This window comes from Triplophysa dalaica, chromosome 17 (genome assembly GCF_015846415.1).
Source record: "Triplophysa dalaica isolate WHDGS20190420 chromosome 17, ASM1584641v1, whole genome shotgun sequence".
Taxonomy (NCBI): domain Eukaryota; kingdom Metazoa; phylum Chordata; class Actinopteri; order Cypriniformes; family Nemacheilidae; genus Triplophysa; species Triplophysa dalaica.
The window spans coordinates 4,825,491-4,844,886 of record NC_079558.1 but is presented as its reverse complement, the minus strand read 5'-3'; the positions used below and the strand labels follow the sequence as shown (position 1 = coordinate 4,844,886).

General features: G+C 37.4%; 1 protein-coding gene across 1 annotated transcript; it reads left to right on the top strand.

The window, feature by feature from the left end:
* The first annotated feature begins 245 nt into the window (after window positions 1-245).
* On the top strand, window positions 246-18,565 carry thbs2b (thrombospondin 2b). The gene is given in 22 exon segments (XM_056771871.1): window positions 246-571; window positions 851-1,024; window positions 1,481-2,037; window positions 2,309-2,393; window positions 6,294-6,505; window positions 8,370-8,604; window positions 8,688-8,858; window positions 8,941-9,117; window positions 10,075-10,170; window positions 10,173-10,247; window positions 10,440-10,567; window positions 11,233-11,385; window positions 11,498-11,716; window positions 13,246-13,353; window positions 13,438-13,597; window positions 14,104-14,222; window positions 14,300-14,534; window positions 16,279-16,506; window positions 16,595-16,866; window positions 17,016-17,113; window positions 17,203-17,342; window positions 17,441-18,565. Coding segments are annotated over 21 exon segments (3,543 nt in total). The 5' UTR covers window positions 246-571; window positions 851-957; the 3' UTR covers window positions 17,449-18,565.
* Window positions 18,566-19,396: the final 831 nt, after the last annotated feature.

Sequence of the window (19,396 nt, the reverse complement as noted above, 5' to 3'; positions counted from 1 at the left end):
ATACCTTTGCTTGTAGTCTTGGTTTCACCATTTACCCCAACAGCCCCAGGCTTGATCCAGAGCAACTGGATTAGCTAAATGAAATCCATCATGACGTGCTGTCACAACAACAATCCAAACTTCTCCAGTCGGGTGTCTAGCCCCTCCTTCAGACCCCCTCCGGCCAATAAACACTCCCCTTTGAAACCAAATATGCGCGTCCCTCATGATAAAATTCAAGAGGTATAAGTTATGAGAAAGGAGCGCGTGAATCCGGCATCTGGATTTATCATATATCAATACTGGAATGTAAAGACATGGTTCAGTAACATCTCATGTCCTAAGAATAAAAGTTGATTTACTCCATCCCTCCGTGCATCCATCGCTTCGTGCGCGAATTTTAATCTTTGCCTTTGGGTACCGGTGGCATCTCCAGGTTTTACGCAATGACTTTTTGATTGTTTTCTCGTGCTGACCTTTGTGGAACTCGATACGGACTGGAACAAGAAGTTATATACATCATCTACAGATACATCTACCTTAATTTTTGTTCGTTTTTTGTCACTTTACACGGAGTTCGTCTTTGCTTCAGGTAAGGAGGTGTTTGTTGCCGTTTTAATTTTAGACGTCAATGTACTTTTTATGTAATTGCAACACATAAGTACGTTATATATACATGTACTTAAGCTTATTAAACTGATTTATGATATGCTCTATTCTATAAACTACAATAAATATATATTAAACGCAAGATCACGCGCATGGGTTTGGGAACGGCTAAGTTTTCTCAATTGCGCACGGGGCTATCCAAAGAATGGCATGCCAAATAACGCAGGTTTTCAAAGCTAATAGAGTTTTTTTTTAATGCCAGGTGTGCTGTCCTGGTTTTCTGTCGAGCAGAGCCACCGGGACATTTGTTTTTTCAAACGTGAACGACCAGAATTTGATAGGGGATTATATTTGGTGATATAAAGAAGAATGATCCTCAGAAGATGTCATGCCTGGTTGGCACTTTGGCTTCTGTGTGTCTCCGTGAAAACGCAAGGTAGTATATCATACGTTTTATCGTTTTTATCGTTTTTTCCTTAGACATTGGTGAAGCTCATATAGCAAATTTGTATAAATGCTGTGTAGTTTTATAAAATGTGTAGTTGTTTACATCAATATAATTGTCTCTTTACTATCATTACTATATTAAATGTCTTGCCTATTAGACTAGATGTATTCGCATATTACGTTGATATCATTTTGGCTACAGCCCCAACACTTGATATATTTACATTAAAGTATTTTGCAGAAGCTTTTATCCAAAGCGACTTACATTGAACTATACATTTGATTCTATGTTTGTGCTAAGTATGTTGATACACATAACAGCCAGGGATATCGTCTACAACATGCACAACTTAACACAAAGATGCACGAATGCTGTAGATAAAGTGTACATGTGACTAATGTGCCACTGTAAAACAATAAAAAACTCATATGTCCCCCTTCCCAGATGCTCAGCTGGAAGATGAAACAGTTTTTGATATGTTTGACTCCAGTGGGATCACACGCAAGACTGTCGGTGTAAAGCTTTTCAAGGGTCAGGACACCGATTCCCCAGCATACCGTTTCATCCGCTTTGACCAGCTCCCCTCTATCAACTCTGAAGCGCTCGAAAAACTATTGTTGCAGATACAAAACAACGAAGGCTTCATTCTGACAGCCACCCTACGGCAGGATCGCACGTCCCGCGGCACAATCCTCGCGTTGGAGGGTCCCGGAGAGCGCAGACAGTTTGAGGTCATTTCGGATGGCCGAACCAACACTTTAGATTTGGTGTACTGGTGGGCTGATGGCTCGCGCAATGTGATCTCTTTTGAGGATGTAGACCTCTCAGATTCACAGTGGAAGAACGTAACTCTTTATGTGCATGGGGAGACAGCAACTTTGTACATTGGCTGCATGCTCATTGATAGCTTCATCCTTGATGAACCTTTCTATGAGCACCTGAGCGCCACAGGCGGCCATTTGTTTGTGGCCAAAGGGGCCACCCGAGAAAGCCATTTTAGGGTATGTATGATGTCACTTACAGAATTCATGCATTTATGAGACAATCTAGAACTTGTTCAGATACATAATATCAAGTGTAGTCTAAATAGCTGTGACTAATCTGGTTTTACATTTTGACCATGCTTACACTTAGTCAGCATTAGTGAAGGGAATACCAAGCAAATTTCTGGAGTATAAATTATGGCTAGTCCCAACTTTCCAGCCAGGGGAGATGTATGTGAACGGTTGAAATTGGCATAGGACGCCTGACAGCTGCTGTTGTTTCTTTCAGGGTTTACTGCAGAATGTACGTTTTATCTTTGACACCCCACTTGAGGACATTCTGGAAAACGGCGGATGTGATCTCGGAAGCCAAGGTAGGATGGATTTGTGAGTCTTACGATTCTTTCAACACTTATAGCCAGCCAACTAAAAGTTGCTCCCAGAAATCAAACCTTTGGAATCGAGATGGAGTTTTGATTAATGGAAACTGCTGCGAAAACAATATATAACTCACAAGTAGAAGGAAACAAGAATCCTGTCATTATTTACTCAAACTCAAGTTGTTTTAAAACACTTTGCTTTCCTCAGGGAAACTGAAAAGATGGGCTTCCCATTTTTCTTTATACTTTAATTAAAACAAATGTCACGAGGTACATTTTTCGTTATGGACGTGACATAAAAATGTTCGGAGAATGAATTCTTTACGATTATATTGAACCATCTGTTCATATTTTACTGAACCCTTGTTGATAGAGTCTAAACATCAAAATTTTTTGTTTTAATTTCCATGTGTCCATTTATGAGGAATATTAAGCGTTATGGATGTGACAATCCTGAAAATGGCTGACTAGGAAAAATCACGTACTAGGAAAAAAACAAATGCTTTACAAATTTGAAGAGAGATCTCACATGGGTATTTGAACCACCAAATGTTAAAATCTGCACTGTTACCATAGTCAATTTTTTCCTGGTAAGGTTGACATTTTCAAGGAATTGCCGAAATGCATTCAAAATATTCTGGGTTGTTTCTGGTTGGATGAAATATGGAAAAAACACCACACAAGACTTGGGTTGCACCAAACCAAATTTTCCTGCTGTCATGACATTTGTTCAGGAAATGATTAAATCTATTGTCCACGGCTAAAATTTGTATGTCCATTTTTTTTTTACGTCAACGTCAGCTTGAGGTGATGCTCATGGCTTTGGAAAGAATGGGTTCTTGAGCAGGCTTTTTACATTCCTTACTCAAGGGAAAGCTTCTGACAGTTAGCTTAAAAAAATAAACATTCTTAGAGGGTTTCACTCTTTTGGAGACATGAACAAACCCAACTAAAGAAATAATTAGTAAATATGATACAAATAATTATCTTCTGGTTGTAGTAGAGTAGGCGGGGCGAGACCGTGGTTCGAGTCACGTAGGAGATAGGGAGCATATAAAAGGAACGAGCGACCGGACCGCCGGATACAAAACATAAATACAAATATAAATACAAATACAAACTTAACATATGTTCGGGCCCGTTCCTCTCTCTTCGACGGTCCGGTCGCTTGTTCCTTTTATATGCTCCCTATCTCCTACGTGATTCGAGCCCGGTGTGCGCACAGCTGGCGCTAATTCACAATTGAGTAAGGAATGTCCGGTCTTGCCCTGCCTACTCTACTACACTGGTGTTGCAAGGAAGGACGACATATAGTTTTGTAACATTTAATCGTAATTTTAGGTGTAATTTTAAGAAACGCTGCAGGTTCTTTGCTCACCTGAATGAATTGACCATGTCAGAAGTAAAGCGATCATGTGTGAGGTTAAATAGACGGGTCATAAGGCCATTAAGGGAGGAGGGGCAGTGTTGATGGTAAAAGTTAACATGAACGAACCACATAAATGTTGCACTCCTGCTTACACACACAGAATTAAATGAGTTCCACAGATATAAAAACATTGCCGGCATCACATAAGGGATTTAGATCACGATTTAGAAAGGTTTTCTTTGTGCATGTTCACAGTATACCCTGCGACATCTACATATCATATAGCCACAACTTTTGCTAAGTGGGAAAATTCACACTACCACCTCACCCATACTTATATTATACTGTGGTCTTTCTGAACTGCCTAAATATAACTTCAAAATTGTTTGCTTCAAAAGACAGCAATTGCTGAGATAGGTCTGTGTGCCTTAAAATAGCTTGCGGTTACATGCGGGTTACATCACAGGAGCCCTTGAAACTTTTTAATTTGGCTTCCTATTACAATCTTCGTGTGTCTGAGCGCCGTGTGTAAAGATTTATTGCAAACAGGTCTAGTCGGCATGCTGGCAAAACTCCCTACTGATGAACTAGTCTGCATTCTCTGTGTTAAGCCTTCAGCTTGTCCAATCTTCTGTTAACGCAGACACCACGGTCGAATGCCTCCCTATTCCCACTGTTAATCTGTGACCGCCTGTTGAGTCCTTATTTACTGCTTTCCTTGTTCGTTGAGTCGTTGGTAGAAGTTTTGGGATACAACGACTTTTCCAGATTGTGTTTATGTATCTGCACTGCTTGTACTGCTTTTTGCTTGATCAATCTGTAAATGTTGGTATTGGCCATGGTTGGGATTTTTTATACTAACCTTTTTTAAACCGTCATGTGTAAAGAATGGAAATAGCTACAAAGGTCGATGTGACCGTATGTACTGTAACAGTTCACTTTTTTCTTCCATGTCACGTTTTATAAGGCTTACAGTATGTTGTTGTAGATATGTATGGTATAATCTACAGATCAGTTAGCTGATCAGTATTGCAAAATGCGCCAAGACTTTTTGATCAGGTTTTGTAGATCTTGTATTATATATTTATTTACACATACTGACCAGTTGACTGTACTTTTATCTGTCTATATTCACTGTTATAAATTATTACAAATTATTTGTTAACTTTACTCAGTTGTCAAAATGTATACATTTTACGATACAAGTTACGATTTCTTGCAGGGGAAATAAAACAACTTACTTTTCGCCTTAAGTATATTTTACTTAAATCAAGCAAGTAGCGGCATGCAAAGCAATTACTTTACTACACCAGCGAGAGGCAGTGGAGAGCAGATCCTACATGAACGCAGAAAAGATTCCCAGCATGCTTTGCGCCAGACTAAATTAGGAGAGTACATTTTATAAAATATGATTATTTTATATGTTTTTAGTAAAGTTAAAGACTTGATAGTGTTTAATGTTCACTTCTCTTAGATATTTAGAAGACTTTGACATATGTTTCAGTTTTGTGGTTACCACTGTTTAGAAGATAGGTGCATGTGATTGGGTCTGTGAACCTCGTGTGTTTTTTTTACCAATGAGCATAGTCTGTGCATACAGTTCTGAGATCAGTCACCTCTTGCTGATTTTGTGTTGCACAAGTCAAGGTGTTTGATTTATGCATTTTTAGAATAATATTTATGTGAAGTAAAAAAAAATGTAGTGAACTTAAACCTCCAATGATGGATGCAATAAATCCAATGGAAATTCTTAAATTGGTAAAAATAGTTAATTCTGAGTACTCCAACAAGAGTACATCTGAACTTATATTTTAAGTTACTTGAACTCAACAATACCATTTCACTTTACTTAGTTTTTTTAAGGCAATCGGTTTGCATGCTTTTTTTAAGTAAGATCAACTAATTAGATTTTACAGTGTACATAGTGATGTACCAAATAATAAGTGGACATGTAATATATATATATGAACTAATTTGAGATTTAATGTGTTAGTATTTATAAAAAACCTTGTTGGAACCTCGTTGTTGGAAACAAGTATAGATTTCGTTGTTCTGCTGAACACATATAAAAATATTTGGACGAATGTTTATTGCCCAACAGTTCTGGGGCACCATTGACCATGAAGTCAATGGTGCCCCAGAACTTTTTGGGTTTGCACTTTCTTCAAAATATCTTTATTTGCGTTTAACATAATGACAAAATGTATACAGGTTTGGAAGAACTTGAGGGTGAGTAAATGAAGACAGAATTATTATTTTGGGTGAACTAACCCTTTAAGGAGGAGTCAAGAGTTCTGATGGCAGAATCTCATTGTATAAGATTTCAGGAAAATATATGACAGGGAATCACTTTTCAGATTCAGATGATGGAAATTTCTGCATTCCACAGTACTTCTAACAAATGTAACAAATCACACAGCAACTCTAACAGATGTAATAGTTGTCCCCAAGCTGCTGAACTGACCTCAGACCACATGCATTAATCATAAATTTATAATTTGTTCACATTTTTTGTCTTTTCCAAGGGGAGGCAAACGCAGTCAGTGAGAGCACAGAAGTGCTGGACGTTCCATCTTCAATAGCCACCAATGTGATTGGCCAAAACACTGATGTTCCAGCTACAAGCTCCTCAGAACTGATGTGTGAACGTTCTTGTGAGGAGCTGGCCAACCTCTTCCAGGAGCTCAAGGGTCTGAGAGTTGTTGTTAGCAACCTCATAGACGGTTTGCAGAAAGTGGTGAGTCTTGCTTTGACAGATCCAGATGTGTCCACTGAAAAATCCAGACCTGACCCACTTTGTTCTGTCTTTGTAATATCAAACAATATCTCAAAAAGTGTATTTGATATGTATTTGAAGTGTTTTCATGCTTTTGGTCTTGATTTTTTTTCCTACTTCACCGCATTCCAGACCTAAATGAGATTAGACTATAGCTTCAGTAAATGTCTTTGAACTTTTAACAACTGTAATTGAAAAGAGGCCCACAGAAGCTTCCTGGCAAATTGTTGATATAAGCCTATTTTGTCTAATGTTAAACAAACCAGAAGTCACTGCAGCGAGATGAGGTTTTTTACTGGTTCTGAGCACATAAACAGAGTAATTGGACCATAATTATTTGTCTGCCCACATACCTGTGGCAGGAATCTGAACAATATCACTCGCTTTGTTCCAAAAACCTTGTAACCTGACTACTGGGACAACGTATTAAGTCACCGTTGGCATCCTTCCAACGTGAAGACTGTTCCAAAAGGTGGGCAACTTAATTAAGAATAAAAAAGTTATGTATGAGGGAAAACTGCACATGTCCTTCTGCAGAAATAAAAATCCCAGAATGCATTCCAACAAGTTCAGTAAAAAAGGCAAATGTTGCCCTCAAATTTTATTTTATTCTGAAAAGAAGCAATAGAAATAAAAAATCCCAGTTGTTGTATCTGCAGTACATTTCTATGGTTAATTGTATCTGTAGATTTGTAACATATTGTAAAATACATTAGACTTGTAGACTTGCTTCTCATATTATAAATCATCACTATCGAACTGATAGCTAGTTCTCAAATTTTCATAAATTATGCACCGATATATCAGACAATAACAATGTTGCAATTATTTGCTTTAATTTGACTGTTTATTTATGAAGTTTAGCATGCTGAATAACAAGTATCTTTTGTTTCTACCATCGACGATCCTCGATGATTACTCTAATGCAGAAATGACAAGGCACTGGCATAATGCTGAGCTCAAAACAACAGTTTAACATAACAGTTACTAAATATGAGTCGTCCAAAAATTCAGAAGTGTACATTTTATCTTTTTGGTCTTTTATGACTAATGAGGACTCACAATCCAAGTTTCTGACTGTGACAAATGGAAAATAAATTTTGAATATCAGCACAGTAATTAGCACCACAGAAGGTTGGGCGACACAAAAATATGTTACAATGTGTTATCTGGATCGGTCGATAAAAGCAATTTTCACACAATTGCCTTTAGTTTAAAAACATTGAAAATCAGGGCTGATGCATCCTGTCAATCAGGAGAGGACAAGAAAGTGTAATGAATTTGTGCTCTGTATTGAAAATGTTTAGAAACATCACCAGCTTGATGTTCAATATTACTAGTCATTAAATGAATTATTAACATTCAGAAATATTAATGTAATCCTTAGAATCGTCATTGGCAGATATGACTCTGAATAATCGGGGGAGGAATTTAGTATTGGTGTGCCTCTAATCATTACTACCTTCATGGTTTTTCTACATAATAAACCAATCAAAAATATTTAAAAAACTTGTCAACTTTGACAACACAGTGTTTAAGTATTTAATAAATTCTGTGTTTTTTATTAATGTCCTGTAAAGTGGCAGTTTTGGATCAATGTCTGACATTGATGATATCCACGCACCATTTGTAAGATTCCGTGATGTTTAGACAGTAGGCAATGGGGGAGGGACGTTTTGGAATAACCGTACAGGAACAAATCATCTATTCTGACTGACGGTTATGTTTGATTGCTCAAAGACAAGTATTTAAACTTTCCATGCAGTGATTTTCCCAGAATGAAGATGGAGTGTTGTGTAATTTATTTCAAACTGATCTTTTTCAGACGGAGGAAAACACGGCGATGAAAGAGGCGTTAAATAAGATGCAGAACCCATCTGAGCAAAGCATGTGTTGGCAAGACGGCCGCCTGTTTGAAGATAAAGAGGACTGGATTGTGGATAGCTGCACTAAATGTACCTGCCAAGAAGGAAAAGTTGTTTGTCGTCAAATCACTTGTCCTCCAGTGGCATGTGCCAATCCATCCTTCATCGACGGGGAATGTTGTCCGGTTTGCCTTCGTAAGTACAGACGAATGAAAACGGCTACATTTCTTTTATTCGTTCACCTTGTTGTGTTTTTTATTGATTTATATCTTTTCCAGCAATGGACAGTGAGGACGGCTGGTCTCCTTGGTCAGAGTGGACACAATGCACAGTCACATGTGGAAGTGGCACCCAGCAGCGGGGTCGCTCTTGTGATGACACCAGCAATACGTGCGCTGGACCCTCCATTCAGACACGCAAGTGCAGTTTGGGAAAATGTGACCGCAGAGGTACAATTACAGCACTGTATGTGATTTATTGTTATGCTCATACTTTTGGACTTTTAAGACCTGTTGTGTTTTGCACACTCAGTTCGTCAGGACGGAGGCTGGAGCTTATGGTCTCCCTGGTCGTCCTGCTCTGTGACGTGTGGGGAGGGTCTGATCACACGGATCCGCCACTGTAATGCCCCAGTTCCACAGAGAGGTGGAAAAGACTGTGACGGTGACGGTCGAGAGACACAGAGCTGCCAGACCGAGCCTTGCCCGGGTGAGTATGGCAATCCAAAAATGCCAAAAATTCAACCCCAAATTAAAGCTCAACCGCACACATCCACCCCTGCTGTTCAGATGTGACCTGGAAAAACAATCCATGCGTGATGTCATTTCTTCCAGGGCTTATGTTATCATTAGAGCAGGGAGGGGACAGAAATTGCTGGCAATTTAAATCGGGGGATTATGGGAAAGATACTTATGACATGCCCAATGAATGAGATTCACCACTGAGACGTGATGACTGAAATCTCTCTGAGATTTCTTGCAAGTTGAGGATTTTGCTTGCATTTAACAGTGTATAGTAATGAGTGCCAGGAGAGAGATATGTGAGCATTTATGTGTTATTTCCACATTAGCAGGCAATGGGTAAGCACTCGGAGTGTGAAGTATCAATGCTATTGCGTAATATAACATGGGGTTTAGATAAAAATCTAAAATGAATGATTTCAACCATTTAAAAAACAAGGGTAGTCAACTTTGATATCGACCTGGTTTCATTAGTCTGTTACATCAGCAATTCTTGCAGGTTGCTTTCAAACATGCTGTGTTCTTAAAATTTTATGTTCATTTTTACTATGCGATTTGCTTAAATTGAAAAATAACACAATAAAACTTAATAATGATCAGTTTAAATATACAAAAAACTAAATCCCAAGCACATGGACTTATTCACATTAAAAAGGCTGCCTAAAACGTTACATTATTAAGTGTATCAATACAAAAAATGTTACACTTCGTTTAAAATAAAGCCAAAACCAATTCCCAAGCATGTGAACTTATTCACATCAAAAACGCTGCCTTGAACTTGATAAAACAACACATTATAAAATGCATCATTCAAAAAATAAAATTTCAGAAAACAGATGCTTATAGGTCACTATGAACTGTGTATTTGAGGACAATATGGCATCTGTATACAGGACTATAACTTAGCATTTACATCTCTGTATAGTTGATGGTGGCTGGGGACCATGGTCTCCTTGGGCAGCATGCTCGGCAACATGTGGAGGGGGTCTGAAGAGCCGTGTTAGAGAGTGTAACAGCCCCGCTCACTGCACGGAGGAAGGAAATGTCTCGGAGACCCTATTGAGAATGAAGTGTGCAACCGACTGGAGTGCCCTATTGGTAAGAAATACTACACAGATTCTAAAAGAAGATGATACAATAAGAAGATGATCTCAAAGAGAAGATGTAAAAAAATTCTAAAATCTGAGATTAGATCCTTATGGTTGTGGACAGAAAAAAACACACAAAAAGTGTTACACACAAAAGAAAAACGGTTGATATTCACACAAAAGTGTTGTGTTGAATTCACAGATAGCTGTCTTTCAAACCCTTGTTTTGCCGGAGCTGAGTGTAGCGCAGCCTCCGATGGATCCTGGGAGTGCGGGCCCTGCCCTAACGGTTTCCGCGGCAACGGAACGTTCTGTGAAGACGTCAATGAGGTCAGCTTGATTTGATCAGAATAATTTGTGGTACTTGCTAAGGCAAGTGGTTATAACTATTGATGAGAGGAACATACGTATTCAACTTTGTTTCTCATTCAGCACAGTTTGTACTGTAGACAAAATTAGACCTCCGATCTTAGGACTCGCTTGCAAAAGTGTGCAATTTTTTACGAGTTTGATTTTTTACTAAAGATGTTTACCTGGAGGAGCGTAAAGGCATATAAAGGAATATACTGAACCCAGACATTTAAGTTTAAGTGAAAGTTCACCCAAAAATAATCATTTAATCACCCTCTTGTTGTTTTAAACCTTTGTGACTTTTTTTCTTCTGCAGAACACGAGATAAAAAACACTGGTAACTGAATAGCGTTGGGACCCCTTTACTTCTATTGTATGGACACAAAACCAATACATGTGAATGGGTTCCAGTTCACAACTAAATATATGTTTTGTGTGTTCTGTCGAAGAAAATAAGTCAAAAGGGTTTGAAATGACAAGAGGGTGAGGAAATTATGTCAGATTGTTAACACAGATTGTGACTTACATATATGCAATCACAGCTAAATCTAAAGACATAAAACGACTCTTTCAATATAAAAAATCTATCTTGTTAATAATCCAGATTCTCTCTTGTCTTTCTCTTTCTATGTTGTGGAGCGCAGTGTGATATGGTTTCAGATGTGTGTCATAAGGTGGGTGGCCTACAGCAATGTGTAAACACTGATCCTGGATTCCACTGTCTACCCTGCCCCCCGCGCTACAAAGGGACTCAACCCTACGGGATGGGAATCGAGTCGGCTAAAACCAACAAACAGGTCAGTCACACACATATCTCATATAACACCCAGCACAGACACCTTTATAGTGATCTCTTTGTTGAGGTTTGTGTTATTGTTGTTAAATATAGTTTCGTTTTTTAATGAGTAGGTGTGTGAGCCCTACAACCCCTGCAAAGACAACAGCCACAGTTGCCACAAGTATGCAGAATGCATCTTCCTTACCCACTTCAGCGACCCCATGTACAAGTGCGAGTGTCGTATCGGGTATGCTGGAGATGGCATCTTATGCGGAGAGGACTTTGATCTGGACGGATGGCCCAATCAGGATCTTGTGTGTGGAGCCAATGCCACCTACCACTGCAAGAAGGTACTACATAACGCAACATTATCTAGAGCTGTTGACCTGTTGTGTCGGGTTATTTGTGCAAATGTATAGAACTGCAAATACAGCAGCAGAAAAAAGAAATGTATATATTTAATCAGCATTTCTAGTTGTAGTGTGGCCATTCCAGTGCAGTGTCTGTTGAATTTTACACATATTCAAACCTCAGGAGGGACAAAAACTCTTTCACTCATGAAAACTGTGAAAAAAATCAAGGTTATCGCATAAAAAAATTGTTGAACTTTTCCGAATGTAAAAATATTACAAATATTTATCGCTAAAAGTATTTGAGGTCTGAAAAAATACAGAGCATTTATTTTTGTCCTTGTTCATTTTCTGCTTATAAATTTAAATAGAAAGAATATTTTAAAAATTAAAAATTACCTAAACACAAACGTATAAATAATGAATTCAGAAAAGCGTTTAAAATTACTTTGAAATGGTCTCTTATTTTTTACGTAGCTGCATATGGATTTCTAAACAACAAAAAGTAAATATGTGCTAATTTTTTTATTAAACTTACAACAACAAAAAATAATATCTAGGTCATTTTAAGAAAATGTGTGAATTTGAAATGCTCGCTCCTTTATAAAAAAAATATCACGTTTACTGGCTTCCAATAAAGCAGACAAATTCTCTTTGGAACATTTTTAGTCAATCTGGCAAAACACAGATCATGGTTTTGCGCAAATTTGTGGGGTTCACTTTCCCTCAACTTTTATTGCTTATAACATAGGCCTTATTTGTAATAAATACAATTGTTAAATTAGCATTTTCACTAGGGTTTTTGACTTTTGGATCCAGTTGTATGTTTACCAACAGATTGTCTCATCAGTTCAATACTAAACAGTAAAGCATTGAATTTTGTGGTCTCTTTGGCTGAACATTTTCGTTTTCATTCAATAGGAGCCAGACCTTAAAGTTTTGCTATGATCGGTGACTGCTGTGAGAAGTTAGCTAAGAAATATAAAACGGAAAGAAATATAGTTTAGTCTTAATAAAGCCCACAGGACAATGGCATCAAGTCAGGCACGGACCCAGAGATCATTAAATAAAGGAATGTTTTGAGTCGGCTGAATGTTTACCGTGTGTTATGCCTTACGGAATCATATATTTTATATCCTTTAAACGTCTCAGTGGTGGAGTTTTTAGAAGAGGACGGGACACAAATTAAATAATGACATCATTCTTCTCCTGTGATTGATAATTGCTTGATTGTGTCATGATACAGCACGGAGAAAAACCAGGACCACAATCTGCAAGACATCACCGTGGCGAAGCAAAGAGCCAAGAGAAAAGCAATAACGAAAGCATAATATATGTGCACGTCACGAATAAAAGAAAATATTGGTGGAATCGAGAACTCATAACAGAGAATAGATGAATATTTGACATCTGTACAGTATATGGTTTATTTGATATGTGGAACTTTTATCGTCATGTGATTCCTCCAGATCTTTCACATGGTTTATGAAGCAAGTGTGTTTATTAAATATCTTTGGTGACCTCTGCAGGATAACTGCCCGACTCTTCCCAACTCTGGTCAGGAGGATTTGGATAATGATGGGCAGGGAGATGCATGTGACAAAGACGATGATAATGATGAAATTATGGACGAAAGGGTGAGTCAGCTTAAGTTAATAGACCATATTGTCACATAAAATATGTGCAGAATTCATATAGATGCATTTGTGTCATCCTTCCAGGACAACTGTCCTTTGATGTACAACCCCAGGCAGTATGATTATGACAAGGATGATGTTGGAGATCGCTGCGATAACTGTCCCTATGAACACAACCCTACACAGACCGACACGGACAACAACGGCGAAGGGGACGCCTGCGCTATTGATATAGATGGAGATGGTATAAAAGATGGCTTTGATATTCTTCCATATGATTCTGATTTTGTTAAAGGTCCAGTGTGTATTTTTTGTAGGATCTATTGACTGAAATGCAATATAATATAGATTACTATGTCTTCAGAGGTGTATAAAGATCTTACATGACGTTTTATTACCTTAGAATGAGCTATTTCAATCTACATACACCGCATATCCCCTAACATGGAGTTATTCATGTTGTTTCGACAGTAGCCTTAAATGGACAAACTACTCTTCAGAACGCATTTCGTAAATACGTTATCTCCTTCGGCAACGAAGCAAAAATAGGACGATATATACATTAGTTCTGTGTCAGCCACCGTAGTGCTACGAAAGGGAGGGGAGTGGCGGAGTGAGCTGCTGGTTGCAATTCGCAACCTAACCGCTAGATGGCACTAAATTTAATACACTGGATCTTTAAGTCAAATTACTCTGAGTGATCAGACTGCGACAAGAGAATTGTGACTTTTCATATTTTTTCCTTTTCAGAAATACTAAACGCACAAGACAACTGCCCTTACATTTACAACACAGACCAGAAGGACACTGATTTAGATGCCGTTGGTGACCAGTGTGATAACTGCCCCTTAGTCCACAACCCACAGCAGGTATGGCAGAATCCAGAAACCAAGTCTTTTTCAGTTCAAACATCTTATATCATAATGTTACCATCGTGTTTCCGTAGACGGATGTAGATAATGATCTCGTTGGAGACCAGTGCGATGACAACCAGGACATAGATGAAGACGGACATCAAAATAACATGGATAACTGTCCATACATATCCAACGCTAACCAAGCTGACCACGATGGAGATGGGAAAGGAGACGCTTGTGATCACGATGATGATAATGACGGCATCCCTGATGATCGAGATAACTGCAGACTGGTTCCCAACAAGGACCAAGTGGACTCTGATGGTAATCATTTAAACCACCACTTTTTTTTGTATTGGTAGTCTCTTATAATACTGTCGGATTAATACTTTTTTTTCTAAAGCAACAAAAAAACAATTATTACTCAGTCTAATGTTGTTCTTTCCAAACATGTATGAAACCTCTACCTAACCTTCTTCCATGGAACACAAAAAATTATAAGTATTTATAATAAATATATGTTTTCTATAATAAATATAATAGTAATAATTATACAAATACTTTCTATTACATGTATATACTTTATTTTGTAAAGAGTACTGTAAATTCTAAATAATAATCATAAAAGTAATTATAATAGCAATAAAAATAAATCATTTACTTTCAAGCATCAAAAATGATGCCAAATCACCAAAAAGAAGTGCAACATAAATACAGATATCATATACATCACAACTCAAATATAATGCGTAAAATGTATTAGATGATGAAACTTTTATCTTATTTTTGTTCATTTTTTGCGACCTTCCTCATTTTCGTAATTGCACTGAAAATCGTGACCATTATTCAAATTCCTTTTATGAAAGAAAGTTAGTTTTGCGGTTTTGGCTCAACATGAGAGTGAGCCAATTTTGACAGAATTTACATTTTTCATGGGCCTGTTCCTTGTGTGAGAAAAAGGAGCTAACATAATTATTTACAGTGAGAACAGTAATATATGCTCATAAATTGGCTCAGACAACCGTCGACTGTGTGACTCTTGCATAAAGGACGTGTTCAGCGTGTTTAATAAATGATATCTGGCACTGAAGCTACATGTGAACAATTTCTCTGCAGATCCTCAAGCGATAAACAACATCTAGAATTTTCCTTTGGGTCTCTAGCACCTGTTTGTCTTAATGCGCAATACTGCCTTAAATTTTTGTGTCGTGCATGCCTCTATTGTTTTGGACATGCTTCATATTTCCTATGAGGGTCTTCCAATAATCTGTCCAATAAAAAGGAAATCAAAGAGAAGGCCTGAAAAGCAGGCCGATAAGAGATGCGTAAATTTCTCGCTGGCATCAGAAATGCAGAAGAGAAATGCGTTCTGGGTTGGTTCTCTCTCTAAGCTTAATGTGTTTTATGAGGTATTTCAGGCAGATACACACAGTTTGACGTTAAACCTAAATGCTCATAAGTTCTCTGTTGTCAGGCCATGCGTACTGTTTGGGCTCTTTTTATATAAAGTGGATTTGAAATTTAAGTGGGGTAAAATTGACCCTGGCGTTCCAAAGGGTTTCTGGGTCTCTCACACTCTCCAAGTGTTAGTTGAAGCTGTCACGGTCTAACGGGAGAATGGAGATCCTTGAGTTTATTTTGGCTTGGAAAGTAGTGTCTGAAGCTTTGGGAAAAAGCATTGTTTTTCATCTTTCCAAATGGAAAAATACCTCTTGGCAAGGGCTGTACTGTGATGCCAGTGGCCTGCAGATTAAATGGTGAAACGATGTGAAGCTTAGATTCAATTTTCTGCGTCAGTGGATTTTGAGTGATTTATGAAGAGGTTCTACAAAGAAAAGTGTGCAGTATATGGCTTTATATGACCTTATAAGCACACAAGCGCATTTGAATTCCCTAGCTCAACACTAAACCGCATATTTAATATGACAATATTCCACCCTAATGTTCTTAAAGGATTATAGACAGCATGACATCTTGTGAAGCTGCTTTAAAACAAGATATATTTCATGTAAAACTTGACTTATATGTTTTATTCATGCTTACTTATGACGATCTTATTTTACACAAGGGGACGGTCGTGGCGATGCCTGCGAAAACGATTTTGACAACGACAGCGTTCCGGATATCTTTGATGCGTGTCCGGAAAACAATGCCATCAGCGTCACCGACTTCCGGAAGTTTCAGATGGTTCACCTTGACCCCAAGGGGACCACGCAGACTGACCCCAACTGGGTGGTTCGAAACCAGGGCAAAGAACTTGTGCAGACCGCCAACTCTGACCCTGGCATTGCCGTGGGTAAGTGACGGTTGCCAGTATAAAAAATTCCATATTATTCCAAAGTACGTCATTTTTGCTGATTTCCGATCTTTTTGCACCTTAACAGGATTTGACGAGTTCAACGCTGTGGATTTTAGTGGCACCTTTTACGTCAACACCGACCGGGATGATGACTACGCAGGTTTCGTGTTTGGATACCAGTCTAGCCGACGTTTTTACGTAGTGATGTGGAAACAGATCACACAGACGTACTGGGAAGACAAACCCTTCAAGTCCTTTGGCATCTCCGGTGTGTCCCTGAAGGTAGTCAATTCCACCACAGGAACTGGGGAAATTCTACGCAATGCTTTATGGCACACAGGCAACACCAAGCAACAGGTGATCGTTTCCTTCACTTTTAACAGTTCTGACAGCTTCCTTTTTTATGCCATTACAAGCAATAAACTCTCCAGTAAATTCAAACGATTCAAGGCATTGCTCAGACGTAGCGCTTAAAATGATGGATGACTTTACCATGCATCATTTAGGTGCGCACTCTGTGGCACGACCCCAAGAATATCGGCTGGAAAGACTTTACCGCCTACCGCTGGCATCTCATCCACAGACCTAAGACCGGCTTCATTAGGTAGAGACTTTACTAAATATGAGTAATTCCTTATATATGTGTGTTTTTTAACTCACTTTAATTACACTCTGTATCTTTTTTTCCTCTAGAGTTGTTGTATATGAAGGAAAGCAGATTATGGCAGATTCGGGTCCCATTTATGACAAGACGTTTGGCGGGGGGAGACTTGGATTATTTGTTTTCTCCCAGGAGGCCGTCATCTTCTCGGACCTTAAATATGAATGCAGAGGTAAAAACAATTTGATTTCTTTAAAGAATAAAATAACGGTTTCAATATTTATTCATCTTGTGATCTTTCTCTTTTCTGTCTTTCTATCTTCTTTGCAGATTATTAAAATGGATCGGAGTATTTACTCTCATTGATTTTATCAAAGCCAAATCAGATGAATGTTTCTTCAAATAGTGACCTTATAAAAACTTACACACAAAGTGCCGTCAAGAAGTAAACATGCGTTGCATGGACAACAAGAAGGATGAATCCTTAGTTTGGTCAGACAACATCATTCCTTTCAGTCCTCAGATAATTGTTGCACAAAAATCTTTAATGCTACAATGTGTCCTGCCATCTTGAATATAAACCCTTGTGTTAAGGGTTTATAGTTTTTCCTTTTACAATATTTAGTCTTTATACAGTATGTGTCTTTTTAGTTATTCGTATGGAGAGAAATTAACGCGAGTTTTAAGAGCCTTTAGGGGAGATGTATCATATTCAGACCTTTACTTCTATCTACTGTAACTTATTTGTCTTTTTTTCTGTGCATTAGTATTTTAGTTAACATTTCTTTTGTATTTCCTCTTGCTGACAAATTGTAAATACTTATTTATTTGTTTACATTGACATTTTTAAAAGGTTGTGCTGAGTATGTTATCATATTGCATTCATGATCATAATACAGTAAGGCTCAGTATTTGTCACTACTGTATCTACAAGTGAATATGAAGAGAGAAAGTTAGTTTTGGTAGTATTAAAAAGCATACGTTTTATTACATATGTATTTTTTGTACAGAACCTACAAGGAATATAGCCAGCGCTTAACATTCACTTACCCAGTAAGACTTACAGTTTTCATATGTATAATGGTGATAAACTAATGTCATTCATCTATGATTTATATATATTCCATTAACTTCGAGGGGAAGGACAATTCATGAAACACCAGTGATATATATTTTTTGTAATTAGCTGATAGTGGAACATGATCTTCATTTACATTCTTTGAACTTAAACTTGTTTCATTTCAGCTTTTCCCATTCACAGCATTTCATGACGACTTCATTCTTAGATTGTAAGATTCAGGATTCATTTACAGTGTATGGCTTGCTGCTAGTCACATTTTTAAGGAATCATAATTGTTTGTATTCATTGACAAACAGTTGTTCGATATTCTATCACTCATATCTATTGGCAAAATTGTGATGAAATTACTTCTGTCAATAAAATTATATACTGTACACAAACTACAGTGTTAGATACATTTTGTTAATTTTGTTCTGTTATATATTTTTATTTTGCACTTCAATATAAAGTAAATAAGTAAAAAACAACTACATTTATTTTTATTTGCCTATTTGGAGATTTCAGAGTTTTGTTTAATTTTTCTTTTCTATATTTAATTTTCATGTTTATTTTTGTTTAAAGGGATCATATGACACGGCTAAAACAAATATTATCTTTATTTTAGATGCAATGGAATGTGTATACACGATTTAAGGTTAAAAACGCTGTATATTCTATGCCAGCATGTTAGTATCTCCTCTTTGCCCCGCCTCTCTGAAACGCATGATTTTGTTCCGATACTTTAATATTAGCAATTTTACGTGTTTAATACATGTATGGGCAACTTATTACACACCAAAGACACACAAAAACACTTTTTCGCGCCATATGACCCTTTTAATTTGAGCACCTTTGTTATGTGCCTTTTCATTTTTTCATTATCTGTTTTAAATATTGCTCTTTAAATGTTATTTTATTTTATATATATGCTTTATTAATTTTTAACCATTTTCAGTTAATCTTTTTACTTTTATTGTTGAAGAAACATTTATAGCTTGTTTACTTAAGTTTATTAAGTAATATTTAGACCAACAATTTTTTCAATTTCAATTAACAGAACTGTTTTATTAGTTTTAGTAAACTATTCTAACCTTGTGACTTGTTCAAAAGGATAAGCCAAATATCCATTATTAATTATGAAAGCAGTGGTGACAAAATAATCAGAATAAACAATATTTTTGGCAAAAGATATCAATTCTTATGTATCTACGTTATATTATATTCCA